Raw genomic sequence first — 24022 nt, 5'->3', positions numbered from 1 at the left:
TAGCCCTCTTTTTTTTTTTTTTTTTTTTTTTTTTGACCTCTCAACCAACCCCCTCCCCCCCTTCCTCTCCCCGGCTGTGTCAAGCAGCGGCCACCAACGTGGAGAGCGGAAGCCGCCTGCCCTCAGAGCGCGGGGTGGGACGCGCCGGTCGGCTGCAGCCGTTGAACGGTTCCATCCGCCTCCCGCAGGGGGGAGGAAAGAAGAGCGGCCGCCGGGAGCGCTCACCTGTTGGTCCCTCCCGTCAACCGCCGCCCCCAGCCCAGTGGGGCGCGTGAGGCAGGGCCGAGCCCGTCTGACCGGCCGCAACCGGTTCTAGCCGCCGCCGTCATGGCCGAGACCGAGGCGCGGAGCCTGGACGACTTCTTCGCCAAGAGGGACAAGAAGAAGCGGAAGGAGAAGGCCGGCCGGGGCCCCGCCGTCGTCTCCGTCTCCGCCTCCAGCGCGGCGCCGGGAGCCCGCCCGGCCGACAGCGGATCCGCGGCCGCGGCCGCCGCCGTCCCCGCCAAGACGGCGGCCAAGGTGCGACCCCGAGGGAGCAGGGCCCCCATGGGCGGCGGCCATGGCAGCTTCCCGGCGGCAGGGGGCGCCGCTCGGCCCCGTGCGCCCTGGTCAGGCCCCTGACATGGCAGCGCAGCTGTGCGCTGCAGGCCCGAGCCGGGGAGCCACGTGGGTGCCCTGCAAGTGCCTTCCCGGTCGGGCCGGGTGGGGGCTCCGGGTCCTGCTGGGGCGGGAGAACTGGGCTCGGGCTTCGCTGCTGCGTCGGGTGGATGCCGGCGCCGGGCGGCGATGCGAGCCCGGCCACCACGTGCTCGCGCTGCAGCCAAGCCGCCTGGCCTGCCGGTTCTACGAGTCTCTCATCTGCTGTTGGGCCAGGGGCAGGGGCAGGGTCTGCGTCTCCTGCATTTCAGCAGTTACAGGGAAAGAAAATTTCTCAAGAGGCCTCCACAGTGCTGCACCCCCACACACACCCACCCACCCCGCAACACGTGGCTCCACAGCTGTGCTCTCTGACCCACCAGGATCTGGTGCCCCCACTGCCTCCTCTGTAGTCCAGAGAGATGTGGCCTGACAATAGCTTTTGCAAATGGCCAGCTCAGGACAGCGTTTCAAGAGGAGGGCCGGAATAGTTGGTTGATTGAATGAATCAGGCCTGGTTCCATTTTTAGATCAGGAGCCAGAGTCTGGCAAATGGTGGGTGGTGGAAGCCTGGAGAGCACAGGAAGCCCTCCTCTGGGTGACTTGGCTGGCAGGGAGGCGTCCTTCCAACGCACTTGCTTTAGAATTTGTTTTGTGGACTGAAACATGGGAGTACAAGACCTGCGTGGCTTCCTAGCCCAAGGTCAGCCATTAAAGTCATGTAAACTGGCAGCCTGCAATTCCCACTTCTGTGCAGCAAGGATAATAGCTGCTTCCCGGTTCATTTAAGTTTGAGTTTTATTTTTATTTTTTAATGAAAAGATGTAGAAAGTATGTTTCATCTGGAACAGCAGTTTTCAACCTTTTTTCATTTGTGGACACAAAACAGTTTGAATAGAGGTGAGGACGGTTTTGAATTGTAAGTGTAGATATTCATATGTTTTTTGACTGATCATAGTCATCTTTTGTTGGACCCCTTAGACATAGTTTGTGGACCACAGGTTGAAAACAGATTAATATAGCACATAAATTAATATGTTGCTTCTCTAATGCCCCTAAGAATACTGCAAAAAATACTTCTATGAAATGTTTTTAGCCAGAGCCAAACTGAGCGGGGTGCGGGGCCCAGGGCAAATCTGCCTATGTGCCTGCCCCCACTCCAATCCCACATGCCCTGGACCTGAAGAAGCTGCCACGACCATTGGTAGAGAGGGAGTGAGGGGATAGTGAGCAGCTGGATGCAGAGCCAGTGGCTGGAGTCACCATGACCACTCCTCCTAGCTCTGTAGGGCCCAAGGCAATTGCCCTGATTTGCGCCCTCACCTCTGCCCCCTGGGACCCGCCCTGTTTTTAGCTATTCTCCCAGGTCCTTTGCACTCCCCTGGTGAGCTCAAGACTACCACTATGAAACAAACCCCACTTGTGGTTTCACAGGTTGAAAACCACTGCTGGAGGATACTGAGGGGGCAGTCTTTTTGGCAGGTGTCACTAATTAGCCCTGCGCTCTTCTGAGTGCCACTCAGGTCCTCTTCCTTTTCCCAATCTGCTGTTCTGATTTCTGCTTCCTGCCCAGCCTTCTCCTCTGCTTTCCACTTCCAGCCCTGTGCTCCCTGCCTGGCTTCCTGTTCTGTTTTCTGCTTCCTGCTCTATCAGCCCCTGTGCTGCCTGTACTCTCCCTGATACCTCAGGTGTCGCACACAGAGGCTGCCCATGCCACAAGTGGCACAGATGTCACAGGTTGGCTACCTTGATCTAAAAACATAATTTATATTGACATTAAGCACCATTGTAAGACCTAAAGTACATCAAAAGTCAGTTAAAGCATTCTTTGTGGTAGGGAGGGAGGGCATCTTGTGACCAGTCCTAACACATTTTAGCATCTTCAGCCTGTTTTGCAACCTTTTGGATGCTGTGAGGGTGAGGTGGTTATCATTTCTGTTTAGTTTATCTTGCTTTTTATTTTGTTCTACTCCAGTTGAAATCCCAACCCACTGTTTCTATGTATAGTTCTTGGGCATCAAGGTAAAACTTTTATGAATTTCACTGATGTTCATGGGGTTGTGAAAAAGCAGAATAAGATTAACTAGAGTGTAAAATTTACTCTTCATCTTTAACACTGGGCAACAGCAGAGACATTGTAACTAGTTAGATCAACATTGCATGATTTATTTTGTTTTCTTATCACAAAGATAATTTTTATAGCCTTAGAGAGACTTTAAAATAAGATTTAAAAAAACCCCTTGAATTTGAGTATAGATTAGTGATTCTTAGCCAGGCTGCCATGAGAGCCTTTACGGTGCTTTGGAGTACCACTCAATGTTAACATTGTTGGGTATGCAAATGCCTACACATGCATGATTCACAAGATAAACCTGCAAATGTTGAACAGGTATCCATAGTATCAAAATCCCCCTGACCTGTTTTGGCGTTTTTAAATTCTTTGTGACAGAAGAATTCCTCTGGGTTTTTTCCTGCAGTAAGAAAAGCGAGTGAAAGCCAAGTACTGGTATTTTTCAAGGGTTGTCTTTATGTAAAAACACTAAGAACCATTGATCTAGGAGGGATGTATTTTCAAGTTCTATTCTTGATATATTATACATGATCTGAAGATTAGATCTGTGTTAATGTATCTGCTGAAATTGGTATCTTGTTATGGGCAGTTTAACTTAAGTGTATTCAGGTTACAAGCGTATTCAACCTTTAGCTTCTTTCATCTTGCTTATGATGGTTAAAAATATTAATACTGTATTTTTCTCTGAACTTCAATGTACGATATTTTACTGTATGTACTAGTGAGTTCAGGTGGGTGAGCAGATGAGTAGGAGACTGTAAATATTGGTTCTGTTTGCATACATTTTAATGTTGTAGTCTTCTGTGCTACTTGCACTTCTGTCATGGTGTGGAAGTGGTAATGAGCTTGTAAAATTTCTCTCTTCTTACAGGAAGAGGATGATTGGAAGGAGTTTGAGCAAAAAGAAGAGATTGACTATAGTGGGCTTAGAGTTCACTCCATGCAAATAAGGTATCACTGTTATTTTTCCAGGGTAATCTTTTCTTATTCCTAAAAATAGCCTGTTAACTGGAAATCCAGTTCCACAAAGTTTGTTTTAACAAAGGTTTCTGTTATACTTTCACCAACAGTTCTATGAAGTCAGAAAATAAATTTGGATATGAACATTCTCTAAAATGAAAATATAAATTCAGTATGGAGACCTTGATATCAGTTTTCAGGCACAGAGGCAATCTTGAATTCTCAAGATCTAGGTAGCTTAACTATAACCTGTTTCAGTTCAACACAAATTTTTTTTTTTTTTTTTGTATTTTGGCATGACAAAAAGCACTTTAATCTTCAGGCCTGACACAACAGTGCTTCATGTTCTCTTTGTAAGTAGAGGGTGTTCAAAGACAAAACAAGGGGAAGTTACTCACGCCCTCCATTTTCTTTGGCAATTTCTGTTGGGCATTCTTCAGTCAATTCAGCATCTGGGTTATGGGAGTAAATATCAAGGATTCTGTTGTAGAACCTTTTACATGCTTGTACACCTTGCACTATTTAGCAGACTTTCTATGATCATCTGTTCAATGTCTGCAAGTTTAGACTATGTAGGTCAGTCATAGCCACAGTTCTCAATCTTTTCAGAAGCAGAATGTGGCATGGTAACCACAGTTTTACAAAGCATATTTTATATAATCTTTGTTCCAATGACATGAACTGAACGACTGAATTCTGTAGGCACAGTGCTTGAGAAACAACCTGTAAGTATGGATGATGCTATAATTATAGTTAGTGGGGGGAGTCAGGGGCCAGACCCCTGTCCCTTGCCCCTTGTAATCTCTGTTGCCTGCCCTTCCATGCCTGCCCTTGCTGCTTGCCCCCAACCTCCTTACCCTCTGTTTCTGTGCCTGCCCCGACCCCTATCTGCCTTCCCCCATATGTCATCTTTGTCTTTCGCCCTCCCCTCCCCATCTCCCTGTTCCTGGCTGTGACTTTCTGCTTCAGCTCTGCTCCTCCAGGGCAATCAGCGGTAGCTTAGCCCCAGCCTGGCCAGGGAGAACAGTGGCAGCTCCTGACGGGGCCAGGTAGGGGCTGGAAGGACTTGAACTGGAACAGAAAGTAAGGGGGAAGGGGTAATTATGTTTTTATTGGACCAACTGCATAGTTGAGAAAGATGTTGGATTAACACAGATACAAAATGCCCTTCCTCTGGTCTCGCTACACTGCCTTTAAACAGCCAGGAAGAGCTCACTTTATCTTCAAGACACAAATCAAGTTGTAAGAGAGGCCTATTAACGAGTCGTCTTTTTTTCTTTTCGCAAACAGATTGTAATTAGACTAATCCTTTCCAAGTAAAGTAGTGTTTTTGCAGAATGACTTTCTCTTGTTTTCAAGGAATATACATTTAGAGTGAAGTTTTTGGGAACTTTGGGTGCAAACTTTGGGTGCAAACCATAAAAATGTCTATGGCAGCACAGGCCACAAGTAAACAAATGTCCTAGCCCAGCGGTCAGCAACGTTTTTGGGCAGAGTGCCAAAAACACCCACAACTTTAACTTGTGAGATGTTGGTGTGTCAGGGCAGATGGCAGGGGAGCTGTGACGGGCCTTACTCCTTGTTGTGGCAGTGCAGCCCTGGCCTCTTCCCCGAGGTGTGCATACCAAGCAAAATGCCTTCATGTGCCACACTCTGGCACGTGCTGGGGATTGCTTACCCTTGTCCTAGCCCCTTGTCACACTCCAAGTGGCCCAAATGTTGCTGCGACCAAAGGTACTCCCCATTTGTGATGCCTTGTAGGGGAAGACTTCTGTTTGCTTATTGTGTGCCCCAAGAATTATCCTGCAGGGGAATTTCTGTAGTGTACATATCAGGCTGCTGTTCTCCAAACCCATGGGTGTTTCCTCACTTGCAGATATGCTCTGCAGGAATCTATCTGTAGGGGTTCCCATATTGTGTGTGTGTTGCTGCTGCGCTCCAAGTCAGGACACAGGTCCTGAGGTTGTTGGCCCTCAGGATTAGGCCTCTGAAGCCCTGGGCCCTGCAGAATAATGGCCCCAAGTGACATCTATAAAGAAGATCAGCTGTGCTGACATGTGCACATCCCAGCACAACTGAACCTGCTCCAAAGACAGGGTTTATACCCTTAGCTACTAGCTTTCCCAATTAGCTGTGATTCATGAACATATGCCCACCATCTGCCTTTAGATTTTCAAAATGCAAATTCCCATTTTCTGAATTTCTTTTTGTATCCTGATTTAAAGTTTTGAGCTTGCCTTTTGTTTCCGGTTATGGTTGCTCCTTGTTCTTTGTCATAACAAATGCATTTTTAATGTACTTAGCTCTGAGTTCTTCAGAGTACTGCAAATATGTGACACTACATTTATAAACCTGAAAAGTTGTCTAAGATATATTGGCAGCAGACTAAAGCTCGCTATCCATCGTAATCTATTCCATTAAGTCAGTGGCCATTTCAAAAGAATAAATGACCTAAGCCTTCTAATCAACGTGTGTTATCTACTTTGGAATTTTAAGCATTGTGGAAACGTTCTGTTGTCACATTTCAAGTAAACTTCTAAACATCAAACTGTAAATCAATAAGTTGGGCATGCCAGCATCTAAAATGTTTAGGTATCACAGCTACTAATTTCTTTGCTTGTAAAAATAAATAAATGAAGTGGTTTAACTAATTAATTTATCTGGTGTTTGCCCCAAAATTAGAGAGTGCAGCAGAATACTAGCATAATGTCAATATGCAGCAGAAAATTCCTCTCGGATTGTGTGTCCATATTTGCCAGATGTATATACATCATTTAATCAGCTTGTTTGCGGGCCAGAATTATGCCAGTATTCCTTGGTTTTAGCCATTATTTAACTTAAGTTTAAATTCATTAACTAGGCTTAGCACAAGTATAAAGAACAGGCCCCATGCATTTCCTGCCTCTGGAAAACTAGTACTTCCCAAAAGCAAGTGAAAACTCGTATTTTGTAGCTTTATGGTTACAAGTAATCCTAAATGTGAGGGGTTGGGCGAAGTTTTATGCCTCTTCTGACCTGCTTTCAGGTTCTCTGAGATCTAAAATGTTCTGTTCACTGCAATGGAACATTAATTTTGAAATAAAGATGCCCATGTGTTTTGCATACCATCAGCTAGTATACTTACCTCAGTTGGAGACTTCCTTCTATTAGTTTTTAATGTAATTTTAATACCATTTTTGCCTGCCTTTTCCTATGCCTGCTGTAATAGTTGAAATCTAACTTTCCTTCAGAAAAACTTTTACCAATTTATGCCAAGATAGAAACATGCAAAACAAGTATAAAATTGAACCCTAGTACCAGATGTATATCCTTTGATATCCATGTTCATATTTAGTTTACTAAATTCTGTGAGCTAAATGAAGCTGCTACAAAAGTAGTTCTGATAGACCCTACCTAAAAAAAGTACTGCCTATTCTTCACTTGTAGTCTAGTCATCCAAAAATGAGTCTGGAAAAATGCCACTGTAATACAGAAGCAATTAAAGTCTTGTTTCAAGGACTTTAATTTTCTATCATAAATTACTTCTTTGTTATAACATACTAATTCTTCTGTTTTACAGTGAAAAAGAAGATGATGAAAGTGAAAAAAGAGAAGAACCAGGAGACAACTGGGAGGAGACTGGAGGTGGTGCAGACCGATCATCTGGCCCTTGGAACAAGACTGCTCCAGCACAAGCACCTGTTGCTGAACCAGTTGGTAAATTGAATGTAGCTAATTCATTGATCTGTAAAGTTATACTGACTTGGATTTTCTTCAGTCACAGGACATGTATACATGTGCCAGATGTCTGCTCTGACATGGGCTAACTTCATAGATTTCATAGACATCAGGGCTGGAAGGGACCTTGGGAGATCGAGTCCAGCCCCCTGCCCAAGGGGCAGGAAGTCAGTAGGGGACATAGGAGACTCTTATTAGGAGTATACAGCCCCCTCTTAAAGGGACAGATAATCCTGTTACAGGGACCTTTAAAAGTCCACCTGTGAGAGCCTCTACCCCACACAGACAGATGGATTGGTGGAGATATTTAATCAAACTTTAAGGAAGTTAGGTGACAGGAGTAATTGGCATATGTTGGAACAGAATTGATTAACTGAGTCTACTGGAGCATGCTAGTTGGCGCGCTCCAGCAGCCTCTGTTGTGTGTATTCAGTATCCTCACGTTCAAGATGGTGGTGTAGATGCTTGAACTAAAGTTTGGCTAATGAGCAGGATGCTGAGTACATATGATGCTGGGGGTGCTTTAATTAGAATGGCTCTGAGTCGCTCTAATTAAAGCAACTCCACCCCCTCCTATCCCCCCGAGCACATGTATAGATGCCCAAAAGGGTTAGAAAGAACTGTCCCTTCCAGAATTCCCTCGGTGTTTTTATTTCTGTGATAACCTGATTGTGTCCGCATGGGCAGTCTTGTGCAATAGCAAACCTGGAAAACTGACTATGTGGTGGAAAAAGCAGAAACGGAGTAGACTACTGCCAGGTGTAGTAATGAACAAAAAATGCCTTTCTTTTTTCACACAAGGTAATTGTAGGGGTACTGTGGCAGCTTGTATTCTTTCAGATGTAAATCAGTAGTTTCCTGAACCCTTTTTAACTTACAGAAGTATGGTACATAACTGTACAAACTGATCTATAAGACTTGGGTAAACACAGCTAGTGTAATTTGGTCAGTTTTAGTAGTATCTGAAAGTGTTCATAGGGCATTAATTGCACACAGTTGCATTTAAATGGGAAAAGTTATTTATATTTTTCCATTCCTCATGTCCAGAGTACTAATTGGGTAATGAGTGTCTATCTACCCTTTGCCCAGAAATTATCTTCTGGAATGCAGGTGGAGGAGACTGTTCTGATCTTGAGTAGAGGTAACACTTTTAGGGCATTTATACACGTACCTTTTTGTCCTGCTATGTACTGGAGTTCTGCTGCTTCAGAGCAGGCTCGATTAATCATGTGAGCTGATGCAAACTGCGCTGTACCACGTGCAGTTATGTAAGTGGCGAAATGTGTGTTAGTGTGCAGAAAATGACAGTGGTGTGCTTTTTAACTAAAGCACATTCTGTGTTTTAGTTCAAAAGCAAGCCGCTGCTATTTTCTCAGCGCTAATGTCCATTTTTTGCTGCTTATACAACTGCAAGCGATGCAGCACTGGGCACTTTTCAAAGCGCCTAGTGCTGTGGGGCTTGCATGTGTAAAATGCTCTTAAATACTAGTCTCTATCTAAGGTTCCTTAGTGGAGGTAACAGACTGTTTACCATCTCTTACCTTCCTCTCTCTACTTCCACTGAAAGCAAGCTGTCAGACATTACTTTGTGTCTCCTGTGACATTCATCTTTTCTGCATAAGCAGACATCTTATTTCTGCAGTATTATTTTTAAGGGAAAGAGTTGCCAGGGAAGGCAGCGGAAAGAAGCCATAGTTTCCTTCAAAGTCAGGTTTTTTTTAGCCCTTCCGTAAGTAAGGTATGTTGGTGGTTGCAGTTCATAATTCTCAGTTGAGTTTAGCTTTGTAATCTACTTGGCTTTGTGACTGTTAAGCAATAATGCTTAGCAGGGCTGATACTAATCAGTAAAGAATTCGCTTAAGAGTTTGAATTGCTGCAAATGCAGACAGGTGGATCTCCACAGTGGCACATACCCAGATATTTTTGTCTCAAGCAGACCTCAGATGGAGGCATGCAAAGAGTGACAGATGGTTAGAGATGGACAGAAAACAGTTCAGTTTTGCAGTCTTGTGAAGAACTGCACAGATTCAGCCTAATCAATCTGACTGCTGACTGATTTAAAGATGTGTAGTATGAATGTGGCTGTTGTTCACAAGTTACATGCTGAAATGCTGTCCGTACTTGCATGCACCTCCTGAGATTGCTACTGTACAGAAACTCTCATCTATAATAGCTAAGGCTAAGGTTAGGTATTTCTTACTGATGATAAGATTGGGGGGTGGGAGGGGAAAGAATTCAAACATCTGATGTTCCTGCTTCATGGGAAGCTGTCTTTCCCTGATAGTTTTTGCTTGCAAACTTCTGAATTGCTGAAAACAGATTGCATTTAAGAATTTTTCAAGTAAATACAATTTTTATATGCCCTTTTAAATAAAATAAAACCATGGATTTTTTTTTTAAGTTGCTGGTATTCTAAAAGGCCTACCTTTTTAGGCATGTAAGGCAAAATAAAACCAAAGATCCTTACATTAGAAGGAAAAAGTTTTTGGGAATTGAATAACGGATTTAAAAATTTTTGTACCTAAGTTAGCCTAGAAATATAGCAGACAAATGCACTATTCCCTCAGTTAATCATTGGTATAATTTTACATGCTGTTCTCTTTTAAGGCTGTAGACAGTCTCTTGGTCTTCCCCCCTTTTTGCCAATTTTAGTTGCATTCTAAACCTTAGTTAATAAGCTTTGTTTTTGGTTTTTTGTTTGTTTGGTTTTTTTTCTGATAGCAATTCGTCTCTCTTTCAGGGTATGGGATGATGTATTGAAAGTATGCTTTGATTTAAAAAACAGTATAATTGTACCTGTAATAGGATCTGAAATGAAGACTTAGAATATCTGACTATTAGAAGTAAATAATAAGCAGATAAGAGTATATTAAGCTAGAGCTTTAAAATAGCCAAATATGCATGAAGTAGGTTTAGGATAAGTTCAGAACTATACACTTCTCTAAAATGTCTTTATAATCAGTTACAGAAACTCCAGAACCAGTGCAATCTGGTGGTGTATACAGGCCACCTGGTGCCAGAGACAGCAAGCCACGGAGAGCACAACGAGGACCACCTGAAATCTATAGTGATACACAATTTCCATCATTGCAATCTACTGCTAAGCTTGTAGATAGTCGAAAGTAAGTATTTAATCATTTAAGATGTGTATTTAAATTGCTTTCCCTTCTTGAATCAGAATCCTAATTCCTCATTCAAGAACAGACTATTAATTTCCGCAGCACAGGGGAATCAATAGCAGAAGTAACCCCAAAACATGGAGGGGACAAGTTATGTATAATACTGTATTTACTCAAGTACAAGGTGACCCCCCCCCATAATTAGACTTTATATGTGGAAAATTCATAATTTTGTTATTATTTCCCAGATATAAAATCTAATTATTGTAGGCTTGAACTTTAATTTCCCCCCTGAAATCTTCATCTTGTGTTTGAGTAAATACAATAAACTTGGTAAGATGGCCACACCAGGTAGTTGCCATTTTCTTGGCCATCTTCCCTCTGTGTTTGGGGAATTGTGTAAATAAAATGCATCTGGTCTTGATGATAGCAGTTTCCTTTGCATATTGACAAATGAGGTTGCTCTGTGGTAGTTGTCAGTAGGAAGCCATAGCATAGTTTTTTAGTGGAGCTGTACTGTCATGGGAGACTCCAGGAAAGGTGTCGAGGAATAGCACATGACTGATTATGACCTCTAGTCCATGAATCTTCCCACCTTGCCAAGGGGATGTCATAGTCTCTGGGTGACTGAGAAGACTACAAGCTCATGTTGTCAGGGTCCTGTCCCTTCCTTAAATATTTCCCATGTGGAAGGGCTAACTAGATCCATATTTCTAACTTGTTTACCCCTATCCTTTCTTGATATGGTATTGATTTAGTATCAACTGAGTATAAACTTGCTTTCCATGATCTTGAGTGGTGCCTGCCAATTGAAGTATCAGTATCATCACAGCTGTTTAATATTGTTCAAGTGTTAGGAAAACTTAATCTTCAAGGCTAGAATGAGAAATCTTGAATGTTACTTCGGAGTAGTACAGCATAGTAGATGTATCATATCCATTTCCATATCTTTTGACTGTTTCATGTTGCAATTGTCAGCCCTCTTTGGAGGGAGAAATGGAGTTCTCTTTTCAAGATATTTTTTTTTTATTAAAGTGTGCTGTAGCATGGTATTGACCTATATTGCCTTTGTAGGATGTACTGTGCTGGAATGAACTTTAGAGAGACTAAGTTCTCAGTATAATCTGAATTTATAGTACAGAAAGGACAAGGGTTTGACTGTGGTCTGTACAAGAGTCTTTGTTTGGGGAATATATGGATATCTTGTTCAATCCAAATCCTTCATATGTTGCATATGTAGTGTTAACATTCTCATTTTGTTGGGATGGGGTGGAAGTTGGCTAGAAGCTCACAGTTCAGAAGTCCAGTGAATAAGACACTTACTGATTACATTTATTTTCCCTTAGGGATAAAGAAATGGAGAAGAGCTTTGAAGTAGTAAAACACAAAAGTAGAGGTAGGGATGAGGTCTCAAAAAACCAGGCACTTAAACTTCAGCTAGACAACCAGTATGCTGTGCTTGGGGATCAGTAGAGCTGCATACACATTACAATTAAGGAATGCCTTTTTGGTAACCCTCCTACTAAGGTAACTAAACTACAGCTAACGGCTATGACGAACATGCCATCTTATTTCTACTGGATCTACTGCAACAAATGCAGACTACTTTGACATAAGTGATTGGCTCTTCTGCACTATGGAAGCCTGATGTTTCAGCTCCCCATTGGATATGGGGCAAATTAGTGTAAATGGTTGAACGAGTCATCAGTGTTCTTTAATTTCTCTGAAAAATATCTGCAGCCAGTGGTCATTTCCAAAATCTTTTTATGTTCAGATACTGAGCCTTCGTAAGGGTTGACTACCTCAGACTTGCTGCACTCATTGTGGACACCATGTGGATCACAACTTCTGGAAAAAAGAAGGTTCCAACTGTTATAGTGGCCATCTGAAACTTGAAACCAGCTCTACTGGATTCCTGTTAGAATTCCTGCAGAAGTCAGCCATTTGCTTCCAATTTGTTATAGATAACAAAGATTTTAAGTGACCTTAACAAGAAGCCTGTTTTGTTTTCCCACCCCCCTCCTGAGGAATTGTTTCATACGTAGCCATAGCCTACTAAAGACTTCTGGAGCATACCACTTGCAAACTATCTGAGTATAGTAAAAAGCTGTAGTTTGTTTACCTTTTTAGACAGCTGTACTGAAGTAACTGCAAAACAAATTAAAACTCGGATTCAGAATTGAGGAATGATGGGTTTGAATGGTCTGTTTGCATTAGCCATTTTCAGTTGTGCGTTTAAGCATTTTCTATTTTCCTCCATGCACACAATGCCTTCCCTGTCTGGTATCAAACTGCAGTGTATTTAAGTGACAATGTGAAACATGTTAGTAGTGATATAAGGTTTTTTTGTTTGTTTTGTTTTGTTTTTGCTTTCATTTGTTTTTATTAATCTTGGTTTTTGTAACTAGGTCTTATCTCTCTCCCTCCCTCCCACCTCCCTGAGGCACTAGGACTTCAGGCTGTGATTTAATGGGCACACAGATGCCTGTACTCCCACTATAGTCTCCAGAACTTAATCTAAAAAATAAGTGCAAGATCCTTGGCAGTAACATTATTAGCCTCTAGATGCATTCTGTCCTAATGTCATAAAAGTAACCACTGTCTGAGGAACCCTGTCCTGTGTTGGAAAGCTGCAGCTGTTGATGGGAGGATAGCTATAAGCCTACAGCAACTTCGTTTCTTCTTGCTGCTTCTGATCAGCTTTTTAACTATTCCAGGCAAAGATCCTAGATACAGTACTTCAAATGGCACTTTCTCAGTTGCAAGGAGCTTAGTAATAATGGAAGCTGTAAAATTTCTAGCCGGTTCTGTTACTGAATTTAGTGGAGATTGACAAAATAGCGCTTCTGTATCAGAACTGTAGGTTATTATCCAGTAACTTCAATTCATTGAATGAAAGTAACAACCACCAAGTGTCTTGTTGTAGGCCACCTTTCTCTTGCTTTGCTGAACTGTTATTACATTAGAAACAAGAGGTTATGGAGAGTGGTGTTTAAACACTAGGTTTCTCAATGGCAATGCCAAAAGCGGGGCCTCCAGAGTTGCCAATAATCAAATGAACAAGGGAGTACAACAGTCTCTTTATTGATGTGCAGAAACTGCAAGGTCTGTTACCTTTGATTAATGACTGACTTGTTTAAAGTCCAAGTCTTTTGAAGCTGATAAGAATTTGCTCTTAACTTCAAAAAGAGCAAGGGCTTAACCTGGTGTCTCTTTTCCATGGAATAGAACTGGCCATGTTCTTACATAGTTAACTTCCTCAGTAAAATTTCTAAACTAGCAAGCTCTGAGTAGAGGGCTCAAAAGATGTTTTTAAACTAAAGATGTTTGAAGACTTGGGAAATCATCTGAAGTAGATTTACACTGAGACTGTTGGACTGTGAGCCATATATCTTCCTTGAAAGCATGCTTTTGCCAACAGCACGTTTTGTTTGGTTTGTAACTGAAGAACTGTGTGGAATTTGTGGTAAATGGATGTGTTGCACTGAATTGGAAGTTGAAATATTAAGCCCCAACACTTTCTTCACCTTTGAAATTTTTATAGAAAGATTTGAATTTGTTAATGCACTCAAATCAAGTTTTAATATGTTGTATGATGGGTAGATGAAACTGTCCATTGTACCACTTCTTTGAAGCCTTGGGCACAATTTTGGCAATGCAAGAAAACCCTGTAACAACGCTTCCAAATATAATAAATGGAAATACACATGGATCCTGGAGTCTAATGAATCATTATCTCTAGTTCTACCTTACCTGTGCAGCGGATATTCAAGTACAGGGTAAATGTAATACTTTAGGACTTTATATTGGGGTTTATGATCAAGTTCAAGCCACCCCAGTAGAGCCAAGTTCATAGGTCCTAGAAATGCACGTTACTGTATGGCCTTCATACAATGAGGTTTAGCTGTCGCTGAAGACATTTCTTTTGATAACACTCCCATTTAGTTCTTACCTTAAATTCTATGGATGCTGAGATTGCCAGTATCTGAAGATTAAGTGGGATTTTTTTTGACTTGAGTGTCACTTATTCAACCTAAGAGGGTATAACAATGGAAATTTGCTACTGCTCATTCTGTGCATGGAGGTTTCTAGACTGTTTCTGACTATCACAAATTTAGAGTTGCTTATACATAGACTATCTCACTCTATTCCTTTGAGGTATGAAAGGGCTGTTGTAATCAAAATGAGTTGTATATTCCAGTGTGTAGAGTATCTTTGCAAAACTAGTCATCTAAATTTTCTTTAGGTACTTAGTTTAAATACTGCTATTAGGGGGTCAACCAAAATACCAATTTATCTTTGGTTTAATATAATGGATAGTATTTTAAACACGCATTCTTTGAAGATTTGAGCATGTTAACTTTGTTTGGGTCCCAGTACAGTGAACTTCAGATGGCAAAAACCCCCCAAAAACCAAGCTATATTCACTTTAAAGGCATTGTTTTACACCTACACATAACTTCTAAATGACATTTGAAGCTTTACTTTATAAATTAAAGCATATTCTAAACGTTGTTTGGTGAAATCTAGTTATGCAACTTCAAGAAGATCCTCACTTGTAAATGTACCTCTTTCTTTATGTAGGTCATTTACTGACTTCTAGTTAAAAAGCTTGCAAATGTCCAATAATTATTTTAAGCAAGAGGTAGGACATCACATTATAGAACACCTGTAGAACCTCTGAATACCCTGAAACTGACACACACAGAATGGTTTGGAATACAGTTCTTGGTGGTAGCTCATATAATTAAAAACTGAATAGTAAAATTGCTAAAATCTAGTAATTGGAATGGAAAATATACTATCAAAATTTTACAAATTTGAATTCCCAAGACCCTGGGTGCAGGAATTTGGTGCCTGTGCCAGAGTTAATTCCATCACATGTAGAGCAACATTTGTATTTCATTGGGCCTGGACTACTCATGCTTGTCATCAATCCAAAAGTATAAAAAGGATACTGTCACCTAACTGTGGCCATGTGTAACGCTTCTGTTTTCTGGTGTTTGGTAGCTGGCTTTATTAACCTTGTCCAAGGTAAATGTCCTCAATTTTTTTTAAAATGAATCTGTTATAAGCAGTTCATTTAAGTGTTGAGTAGGGGTGCTCTTTGATTTTTGTGCAGACTGGCTTCAGATTAAATTGTATGTTCTCTAGTTCACGGAAGTTTTTGCATTTTAGGCTGAGATTTCTGGCTCAGCTGACTTTCTTGGGCTGCTCAGAGTTTGACGGCAAGAAAAAAAGCCCCTTGTGTGGGGTCTGGCTTATAATTACAAAGCAACATATCTGTTAGACAGAAGGATCTTAAACATGCTTGATTCTTTGCCCAAGTCCATAACTAGAGGGTAGTGGTACAGTCTTTGCCAGACTACTAAAATTTGAAATAATTAAGAAGGGGCTTGTAATGAGTTACTTCCCATTACCTCTTTATTAGTGAAAACCATTAAAAAATATAATAAATACATCACTCTACACATGTGATAGTCCTTTTGTTAGAAACAACTGAATCTTACAACCAGATGTCTAGGATCTTTAAACAAGTGTTTTGCTGTGAGTACAAACTATTATTTTGAACATCCCTGTTCTAAGTCTAGCAAACTGCAGGATGTCTTGTTACAAGTCTTTCTGAAATTATGAGTTAGACTTAAGGTTGGCAGTTTTACTATAAAAATCAGTTTTATCTGTGGGAGGGAGAAGCAAGGGTAGGTGCTAGTAAACCTCAGTAAATTTCAGCCTTCTAAAATGAGTGCAGTATAGAACAACACTCATTTGATATTAAAAATGAAAAATCTTGCTTGGTGGGGTGAGATGAATATGAAAACAAATTTTAAAAACAAAATGTTTAAAGTAGAAGTTAAAAATCAAAGATGATGTTTAGCATAAAAGTAAGTAATGAAGTAAGCTTTGAACCTGATGTGAGAGATGCGTTTGTTGTAGCAGATGCCAAAATTGGCAGCACGATGTTCAAAAATCCAGTATCAACTTGGTTAAGAATAGATGCCATGTATTAAAAAAAAACTAATTTTGCTTATCGGTTACTGGTACATTGTTATGGTGTACTCAGGCATAGGAAGGATTTGAAAAAGGGGAAAGACTAGGAAGACTACCCAACCTACAGCACTTGAAAAATAAGGTATGTAAGTAATGGATAGTGTCATATGTACACTGTGGAAAAAGGTGAGTTGGCTGATAGAGAATGCCACAGAGATGCAGAGCATTGCATTTGCTTGTCAAAGGTGACTCCTAAAGTGCAAGTTAGAGCCAAGAAAGTTTGAAAGCCAGTAGAATAGAGGAAATCTAAGAGCTTAAATTGAAATCGCTTTTTACAGATAGTGGAATTGCTATCAATGTAGATCTCAGTAATCTGCTCCCACAGCTGTTTTGAGTGAATTAGGATAGTGCCAAGATAACAAGATAAATTTGTCCTTTTTCACGATGAAATAAGTTGTAAGAGATCAAAGTTCTAAAAAGTTAAATATTTTTCCTCTAGAATTAATTTGGTAAAAAAAGTGGGACTGATTCATAGTATTGTGAAGATGTCCATGCGTTTCCTTTTTTGACAGAAGCAATCTCTGATATGCTGATTGTATTTTTATATGCAATTGCTCAGGTACAATGTGTTGTAGCAAGATAGGTGAGGTCACAGTGGATTACTTGGCTATAATATGGACATTTTTTAAAGTACCAAAAGTTTAAATGCTCAAAAATAATGTATCCAAGATTTTTGATACCGAAGTTCTAATCCAAATCAAATAAGTACAAGTGATGAAATATGTTCTGTAGTAAAGGCACAGGACTGAGAAGCAGGTCTGGTACTCGTTTTTAAGTTCTTCCATTGACTTGTTGTGCAGACATGGGCAAATGATTTACTCTTGCTGTGCCTCAGTTTCCCCAGTTCTAAAGAGATAATACTTCCCTACCTCACAGGGGTGTTGTGAGGTTTAACTCATGCTTTGCAAAGTGCTTTGAGATCCTCTGATGGAAGGTGCTATTGAAGTGCAAAATACAAAAAACGAATAGGCTGAGTGCTGTTGGCTGATTTGATTTATAATAAAACATTCAAATTAGTTTTCATTAAAGTATTTTAATACTACTTTAGGGAAATCTTATATCTGCAAAAGTAATATACATTCTATTATATTATTTAAGTATATGGGATCATATAACTACAGACTGTATTATAATGCATATGTGGAAGGGGCATAGTTAAACATTCAACCTTTATTTGGCATTTCCTGATCTTGTGATTAACTGTGCAGCCCTAACATTGTATTAACATAACACTTTTTTGGTTTGCATGGATTATATTTAAAATCAATCTTGTTCTATTTTGTAAACCCCATGACTGAAATAAACTTCTGATCACACTGTTGTTTAATACCTATCTTTTATCATTTGGCTGTCTCTCAAAATATGTTTAAGCAATGAGAACCTAGCAGTGATGATGCCAGTGAATTCACAGATTGTCTTACTTCCCACTACAAGCAAGCAATTGGCATTATTGTTCTACCTTCTTTTTCCTCTTTTTTTTTTCTCCCACTCACAGTACATAAAAAAAATCTTTACCCTGAAAAGGCTTAAAATCTGATTTCAAGAAAAAAGAATATATTAGTCAGATGGAAGAAGGGAGAATAATGTAGCAGCAGTAACACTTGGTTGTTTGTTGGAAAAGTATTTGTGAAAAGTTGAGGAGAGGGTCAGGAGGGTAAGCCACAAGCATGAGAAGAAAGCAGGGAATATGGTGCAGGACAGTTCTTGTGGAAGAACAAGTGGAAAATGGAACATATACCAGTGTAACTCAAATGAAGCTCTAAGAGCCTGGAGATCAGGGAGTGAAGTTGAAAAGTGATTACCATAAAAATGCTAGCAAGATGTGTCTGAAGTCTCTAACTCACTGCATCTAAAAATGAGCTGTTCATAGAGTCTTGAATGATTTATATCTTCCCATCAGAAGTATAGTATATTTCCATGCTTCTAAAAACTATGTAACAGTTACTTAAAATGAAATTCTTGACTGTGGCAGGTGAGCCTTGAAGTAGGAGTGATGACCTTTGCAATTGTTTCATCTGTTAGTATGATAGCAGATACTTTTTTTTCTTGCAGCACTGAGATACAGATGATGGTAGGTTAAAATAACCTTTCAAGAGTATCTTTTTGTCTTAGATACATGGTTAGGGAAGTGGTTTTCTTACATGCTTGTGGGTTTTTTGGGGGTTGTTTTCTTCCTTCCTTCCTTCCTAAACCTGCTTTTGTAATCTCCATATATGTGACTATCACCTTTCTCCAAGTTCTAGTTATTTTTGTCTCATTGAATGGGACAATATCAAAAGTCTATGGTGCTGAAAACAGACTGCAGACCTTGGAGATAAATATATGCTGTGATATTTTTCCATATTCTGTCTTTAATACAGCCTAACATCTTACTCGCTTTCTTGACTGCAACTGCACATTTGAGCAGATGTCTTCATCAAGCTGTCCATGGTGATGCCTAGACGTCCCATTGAGAGATTACATCTTATTCAGAACCCATCAGTGTGTATGAGTGTTTTAAATTTTTTCTAATATTTAGTGTCTTGCATTTGCTTCTGTTGAATTTTATTGGCCATTAACTTGCCCAGTTTTAAAAGTTGTTTGCTTATTCTGGGATTCACCATCTTCCCTGGCCGCTGAAAAAAACAAACTTTGTGTTCGTAAGAGTTATGGCTTCATCTTACTTGGTTTTAAGACCATGGACAGACATAGCAAATATCACCATTTTAACACCTAACAGTTGTCTGTGTGGCATGTCCCTATTAGCTTCTGTTTATGTGGATGTTTGCTCATTTCTTCCTGTCTCGTATCCCTATATGTTGTAGGAATATGAGTTTCTACTTTCAATTGTGAGAGCAAAGCTATCCAGTCAAAACTTTTTTCTTAAACTCTAATTAGTATATAGCCAAGCTATAAATAGAAATATATAAATATTTATAGCAATGCTATAAATAGCTTTTAAATAGAAAACAAAATTACTGCTCACATCATTTTCAGAGCATAGGCTTCCACATCAAAATGATTCCTATACCAGATTTGTCCATACCTGATTGAAACTGTAAAAGCAGCATGCCAGAACTAATCTGCTAGGCACATAAAACATCTGTGCCTTAACATTAACTTCAGTGGAGTTAATCAACAATTTTGAGATGAGATGCAAATCCATTAGAACTTGAACTGGAGCTTCTCTCTTGGAGTTGAGATGTATCAGAAGGTTAGACACAGGTCTATAAATGTTTATATTTACACCAGTGTGATCACGTCTTACATTGGCATATAAAAGTGGGGAAACAACATAATCTCTTCATTGGTATAACTTGACTGTGGTGTAGAAATGCCCCAAGAAAAATCAAGGGTAAAAAAAACCCAAACGTTGTGTAATTTACTTTGGTGTCATCTGTCCACAGCTTATTCCAGGCTATTAACTGTTCCTCTGCCACATAATAGCTAGAGGCAGTAATAAAACTAGAAGAGCTAGCAAACTGTCCTATAGCCTGGTATAACATCACATAGCTGTAAGTATGTTGTATGCCCAGGCTCAGGCACTTACCCCATAGATAACTGCACTAGTACTTAACTGGATATTGCAATTACAATATTGAGGCAAAAATGAATTTAACAAATTACATGTTTTGCACTATTTCTTAACATTGTCTATATCTTGTACTGTAAGGAGGGGAATACTCTGAATAAGGTTATTTTTATATAGATATTTGATAATTTTTTTTTCTTGTGTCTCTTTCCCATAAATAGGTTACCATATAAAATTAAAACAACAATACTTCTTTATTGGAGGAATGAGTTTTTCAGTATTGGAATATATATTACAGCTTCCTGGTTTTAGTAATATCACATGATTGGGAGATTAACAGATTGTGGCTTTTGGATATTTCTGCCATTCTCTCTGTCTTTCTGTCTTGTATTACCTAACTGGTCTATTGGCAAAATTGTGATATGGATGGAATATCAGTGGGAAGCAGAAGACCTGTCACTAGCCTTGCTGTATAACTGTGTTCATCTTAACATAGTAGTAATAATTCAAGATGCAAAACCGTAAAGCATTTTGCCTGGCTTGGGATAAAAGAGAAATAAATGTGTTTTATACAGATGAAATCCACTTCATCTCAAGGCAGCTTGTTCTCCTTAAATGCTAGGCATTCAGAACATCTGCCTAATGCCCCATCTAAAGCCAGTCATCAAAAGCTGAACCCACCAGTCTGTTTAGGTTTGTTTTTTTTTTTTAATAACTGTACGCATTACTATAGCACCTAAGAGCTCTTAGCCAAGGACCAGGACAGCACTGTGGTAGGTGCTATGCTGACAGAACTAGAAAATAATTCCTGCCCTGATCAATTTTACAAAATGTGTGTGGCTGCAGAACAATACAGATTTACAGAAAGCTTAAGAGTTCATAAACTAAATTTGGAAGCAGCTGTTGAAGCAAAAATGATATCCTGCCTCTGTATTATGTGGGAGTCCTTTCCCATCGGGATGACAGCTTAACTGGCATAGTTGTTTCCACTAAAATATGCTAAAGCCTGTATTTAAGGAAATGTAAGTTTCTTTTATAGTGAAATTTAGATCCTTAAGGCTATTCAGGTGCCCAACTTTCACTGATGTTTAAAATAAATAAATAAATAAGTTGGTTTAGGTACCTAAATGGCTTTGAGAACCTGGGTGGTGAAGTAGTAGCAAGTCAAGAAGGTGTTTAAACATGCCTCATACCCCTTTTTTCTTTTACAGCTAGCACAGTTCAAACAACAGTATTTTATATTCAGACAATGATGTAGCCAGCTGTTAGTGATTTTTGTTTTCTAAACAGAGTTAAGAGACTTCCTGGCAAAGAGTATTAAGAGGGCATCCCTATATATTAAAAGTTGAAATGGCCTTGCTTCCAAGTATTACTCATGGAAACCTCAAACCACAGGAATTAGCATTTCTAGTTCTAGCACAAAGAGTGGTAAAAGGAACCAAAGGTGAATAGCTATGCTTAAATGTAACATTTAAAGTAGTCTGACCAAAATCCATTAAATGTTTGTCTGGAAAATATGACTGATCAGTGGTTAAAGGGAAAAGGCTTAAACAAGTCAGAGAAAATCATGTTCAGAGGTAGGTCTGTGAAAGCACTACTTGACCCCTGGGCTGTCTGTGATAGACGGTATATATTTCTCTTAAACACCATTTATTCAGCTGCACAATCATTTTGACAGTGAATTTTAGTGCTCTACCATTTACAATTATAGATTCTGCATTTGACTTAGCTTCTTATTGTGTATCACACACCCGTTGTCCTTTCTTCCTGTGTTACAAGAATATAGTAATGCCATATTGGGTCAGACTATTGGTCCATCTAACCCAATACCGTCCTGCCAGTATCCTGTGGGACAGATTATCTTAGAGAAAGCATTGAACAGGGGTATCTTGAGTGATTTATCCTGTATTCACTACCTTCCCTGGCATCTACCATTATTGATTTACTGATGCTAGTGGAAAGGTCCAACTGTTGTTCAACCACTATTAGATCTGCCTACATAAATCTGTCTAGTCCCCTTTTGAACCTGGCTATGCTATCTGCCTCTACAACCACCTGTGGCAATGAATTCCACAAGTTAAACTACATAGTGCATAAAAAAGTACTCTCTCGTTAGTGTTAAGAGTAACCATATCCAAACCTGTGGTGCGTTTTGTGAGTTGAATGGAGAACACTAAAGAAAATAAATTTTTATTTCTTCTCTTATAGTATTGACTTCTTATTTTTAAGAAATTAAATCATTTTAATTTCTTAGGCTTTGCTTGTTAAAAAATGTTTTCAGTAAGACTGTTTGGGTACTTTACCGGTGCTGATCTGTGACATTGTAGTTCTAAAAAAGGGCACATTTTAAAAACTTCTTTAGAAGCTTTCATTATCAGCAAGAAGAATAATGGTCCAGCATTTTCTGCACTAACCTGTGACCCAGGGAACTTTCTATGTGGCTCTAATGATGAAGGCCAGGCTCCTCTATTAGAAAATATGAGGTGCTTAGATATTAGTGTTGGAGGCCATAAGCAAACCCAGAGATGGGTAAACACATCCAGACACACTTCTAACACCACCCCCCCATCTGCCCGTGTAATCAGGTTGCTTGGCCAGGAGCATATGTGCTAGAATATAAAATCTTGATTTGATTTCAGGCTTTTATAGACTTAAACTGAGCCCTTGATTAAATGACTTGGTCTCTGTGTATGAGATTTTTTTCTTTGTAAAATGGGGATAATATTTCTGCTTTCCATGCAGATTTGTTGCAAGGTTCAGTTCATGTATTCTGAGACCATGAGATGAAAGTTTCTACAGAAGGTCAAAGCGTTGTTTCATTATTCAGATCAATTTTAGAAAGCTGTTTTTCTACCCTTTCAAAAATAAGGGGAAGAACTCATGCAAAATATAAAATTCTATGGCTGATTCAACAGCATTCCTGCCAACTGATAATACTCTCAAACTTCCAGGTAAAGCCAACATATGTTACTTATCTCATAAAATCCTTCTTAACTTAAAATTAATTTGTGGAGAACAATATATAATAAAAGTGCCTGTGTTCAAAATACTAAGACTTAATGTTTGTTCAATTGTTAGTAAGGCTCCTAAATACTACTAAGAAACTAAACTAATTTTACAGCAACCTAAGCAACTTCTTTTATTAACCACAAACATTCAAAATGAAACTAAAATAATAATTTTAATTTTCTAAACAAGGTAGGGGGAAAAACATAAATAGGGCAGTAAGAGAGATTCTGCTTAGTAGATTCTGGATCTTTTGACACTGCTTGTTTCTCCAGGTGCTTTTCTCTTCTGTGATGATCTGATTCCAGGCTCTCTGCTATTTTGTAGGTAAGGAACAGCTTCTGGCAGACAGTAGCAATCCATTGGAGGAGAAGGCTCCTTCAAAAGAAGAAAATGGCTTAATCAAATTATTTGTGTAGCTGGAAGGTATTAAATTATTCTACCTGGCCTTGCTTTAGCAGCCAACTACAATTAAAAAGGCTTCATCACTGGGGACAGAATATGAAAGAATCAAACATAAAATATGCCATGGCTAATGATAAGAGAGTGATCCATCAAAGTGATCTGGCTTGGAATTATTAAAAGTTTCTCACTATCTAGCCTGGTACAAAATGCATTTAAGAAAATCTTGAGCGCACACTAAATTCCCTATCTAGTCATAGCAACACGTATCCAGTTTCAACACCCAAATAAGTTTGGCAATTTGTTGATAGTCAGAACCAGAAACTTCTGGAAACGAAGCATGACAGCATTCTATATTCGAGTTTATGACCAGCGCTACTGGTAAATCAGCTCCAAATATGGCCACTCTATTAGTGTCAACAGTCCGTGCTTCACCCTAAGTGCAGGGCAGATCTCTCTCCTGTAAAGTGTGATCTATTAAATGTGATTTGTTCTGCATGTAGACCATTCATGTTGTTAAAGCAAGTGCTACATAATACCCTTGAGTATACA

General features: G+C 39.7%; 2 protein-coding genes across 9 annotated transcripts in view; one reads left to right on the top strand and one right to left on the bottom strand.

Moving 5' to 3' along the window:
* The first annotated feature begins 48 nt into the window (after nt 1–48).
* CDV3 (CDV3 homolog) lies at nt 49–24016 on the top strand. 5 transcript variants are annotated; one of them, XR_016442192.1, is made up of 6 exons: nt 49–519; nt 3579–3658; nt 7227–7363; nt 10347–10506; nt 18912–19032; nt 23396–24016. XR_016442192.1 is itself a non-coding variant. In XM_090046373.1 (5 exons), the coding sequence occupies exons 1-5, from the start codon at nt 328–330 to the stop codon at nt 23397–23399; spliced, it is 573 nt and encodes a 190-aa protein (XP_089902499.1). In that variant the 5' UTR covers nt 49–327; the 3' UTR covers nt 23400–24015. The 5 variants fall into 5 exon arrangements, 4 of the variants coding, with proteins under 4 accessions (XP_089902499.1, XP_089902497.1, XP_089902498.1 ...); XM_090046373.1 differs by lacking the exon at nt 18912–19032 and having other exon boundaries at nt 23396–24015; XM_090046371.1 differs by lacking the exon at nt 23396–24016 and having other exon boundaries at nt 18912–22269.
* Nucleotides 23225–24022, bottom strand: part of TOPBP1 (DNA topoisomerase II binding protein 1) — a 34322-nt gene continuing 33524 nt past the window's right edge. For all 4 annotated transcript variants that reach the window (XM_090046361.1, XM_090046363.1, XM_090046362.1 and 1 more), the window contains one exon: nt 23225–23446. In XM_090046361.1, the coding sequence (XP_089902487.1) occupies nt 23303–23446 (144 nt within the window). In that variant the 3' untranslated portion in view covers nt 23225–23302. The remainder of the gene's footprint in view (nt 23447–24022) is intronic.

This window comes from Crocodylus siamensis, chromosome 5 (genome assembly GCF_052110815.1).
Source record: "Crocodylus siamensis isolate JL-2025a chromosome 5, ASM5211081v1, whole genome shotgun sequence".
Classification (NCBI taxonomy): Eukaryota; Metazoa; Chordata; order Crocodylia; family Crocodylidae; genus Crocodylus; species Crocodylus siamensis.
Note: the sequence above shows the minus strand (reverse complement) of the source record. Positions and strands in the feature narration are given on the sequence as shown.

Bases quoted from the DNA above. Each gene is read 5' to 3' on its own strand.
- CDV3 (XM_090046370.1), top strand. From the start codon at position 328: ATGGCCGAGACCGAGGCGCGGAGCCTGGACGACTTCTTCGCCAAGAGG. The intron at 520-3,578 runs GTGCGACCCCGA...CTCTTCTTACAG, and splicing joins CCGCCAAGACGGCGGCCAAG to GAAGAGGATGATTGGAAGGA. The intron at 3,659-7,226 runs GTATCACTGTTA...TCTGTTTTACAG, and splicing joins GTTCACTCCATGCAAATAAG to TGAAAAAGAAGATGATGAAA.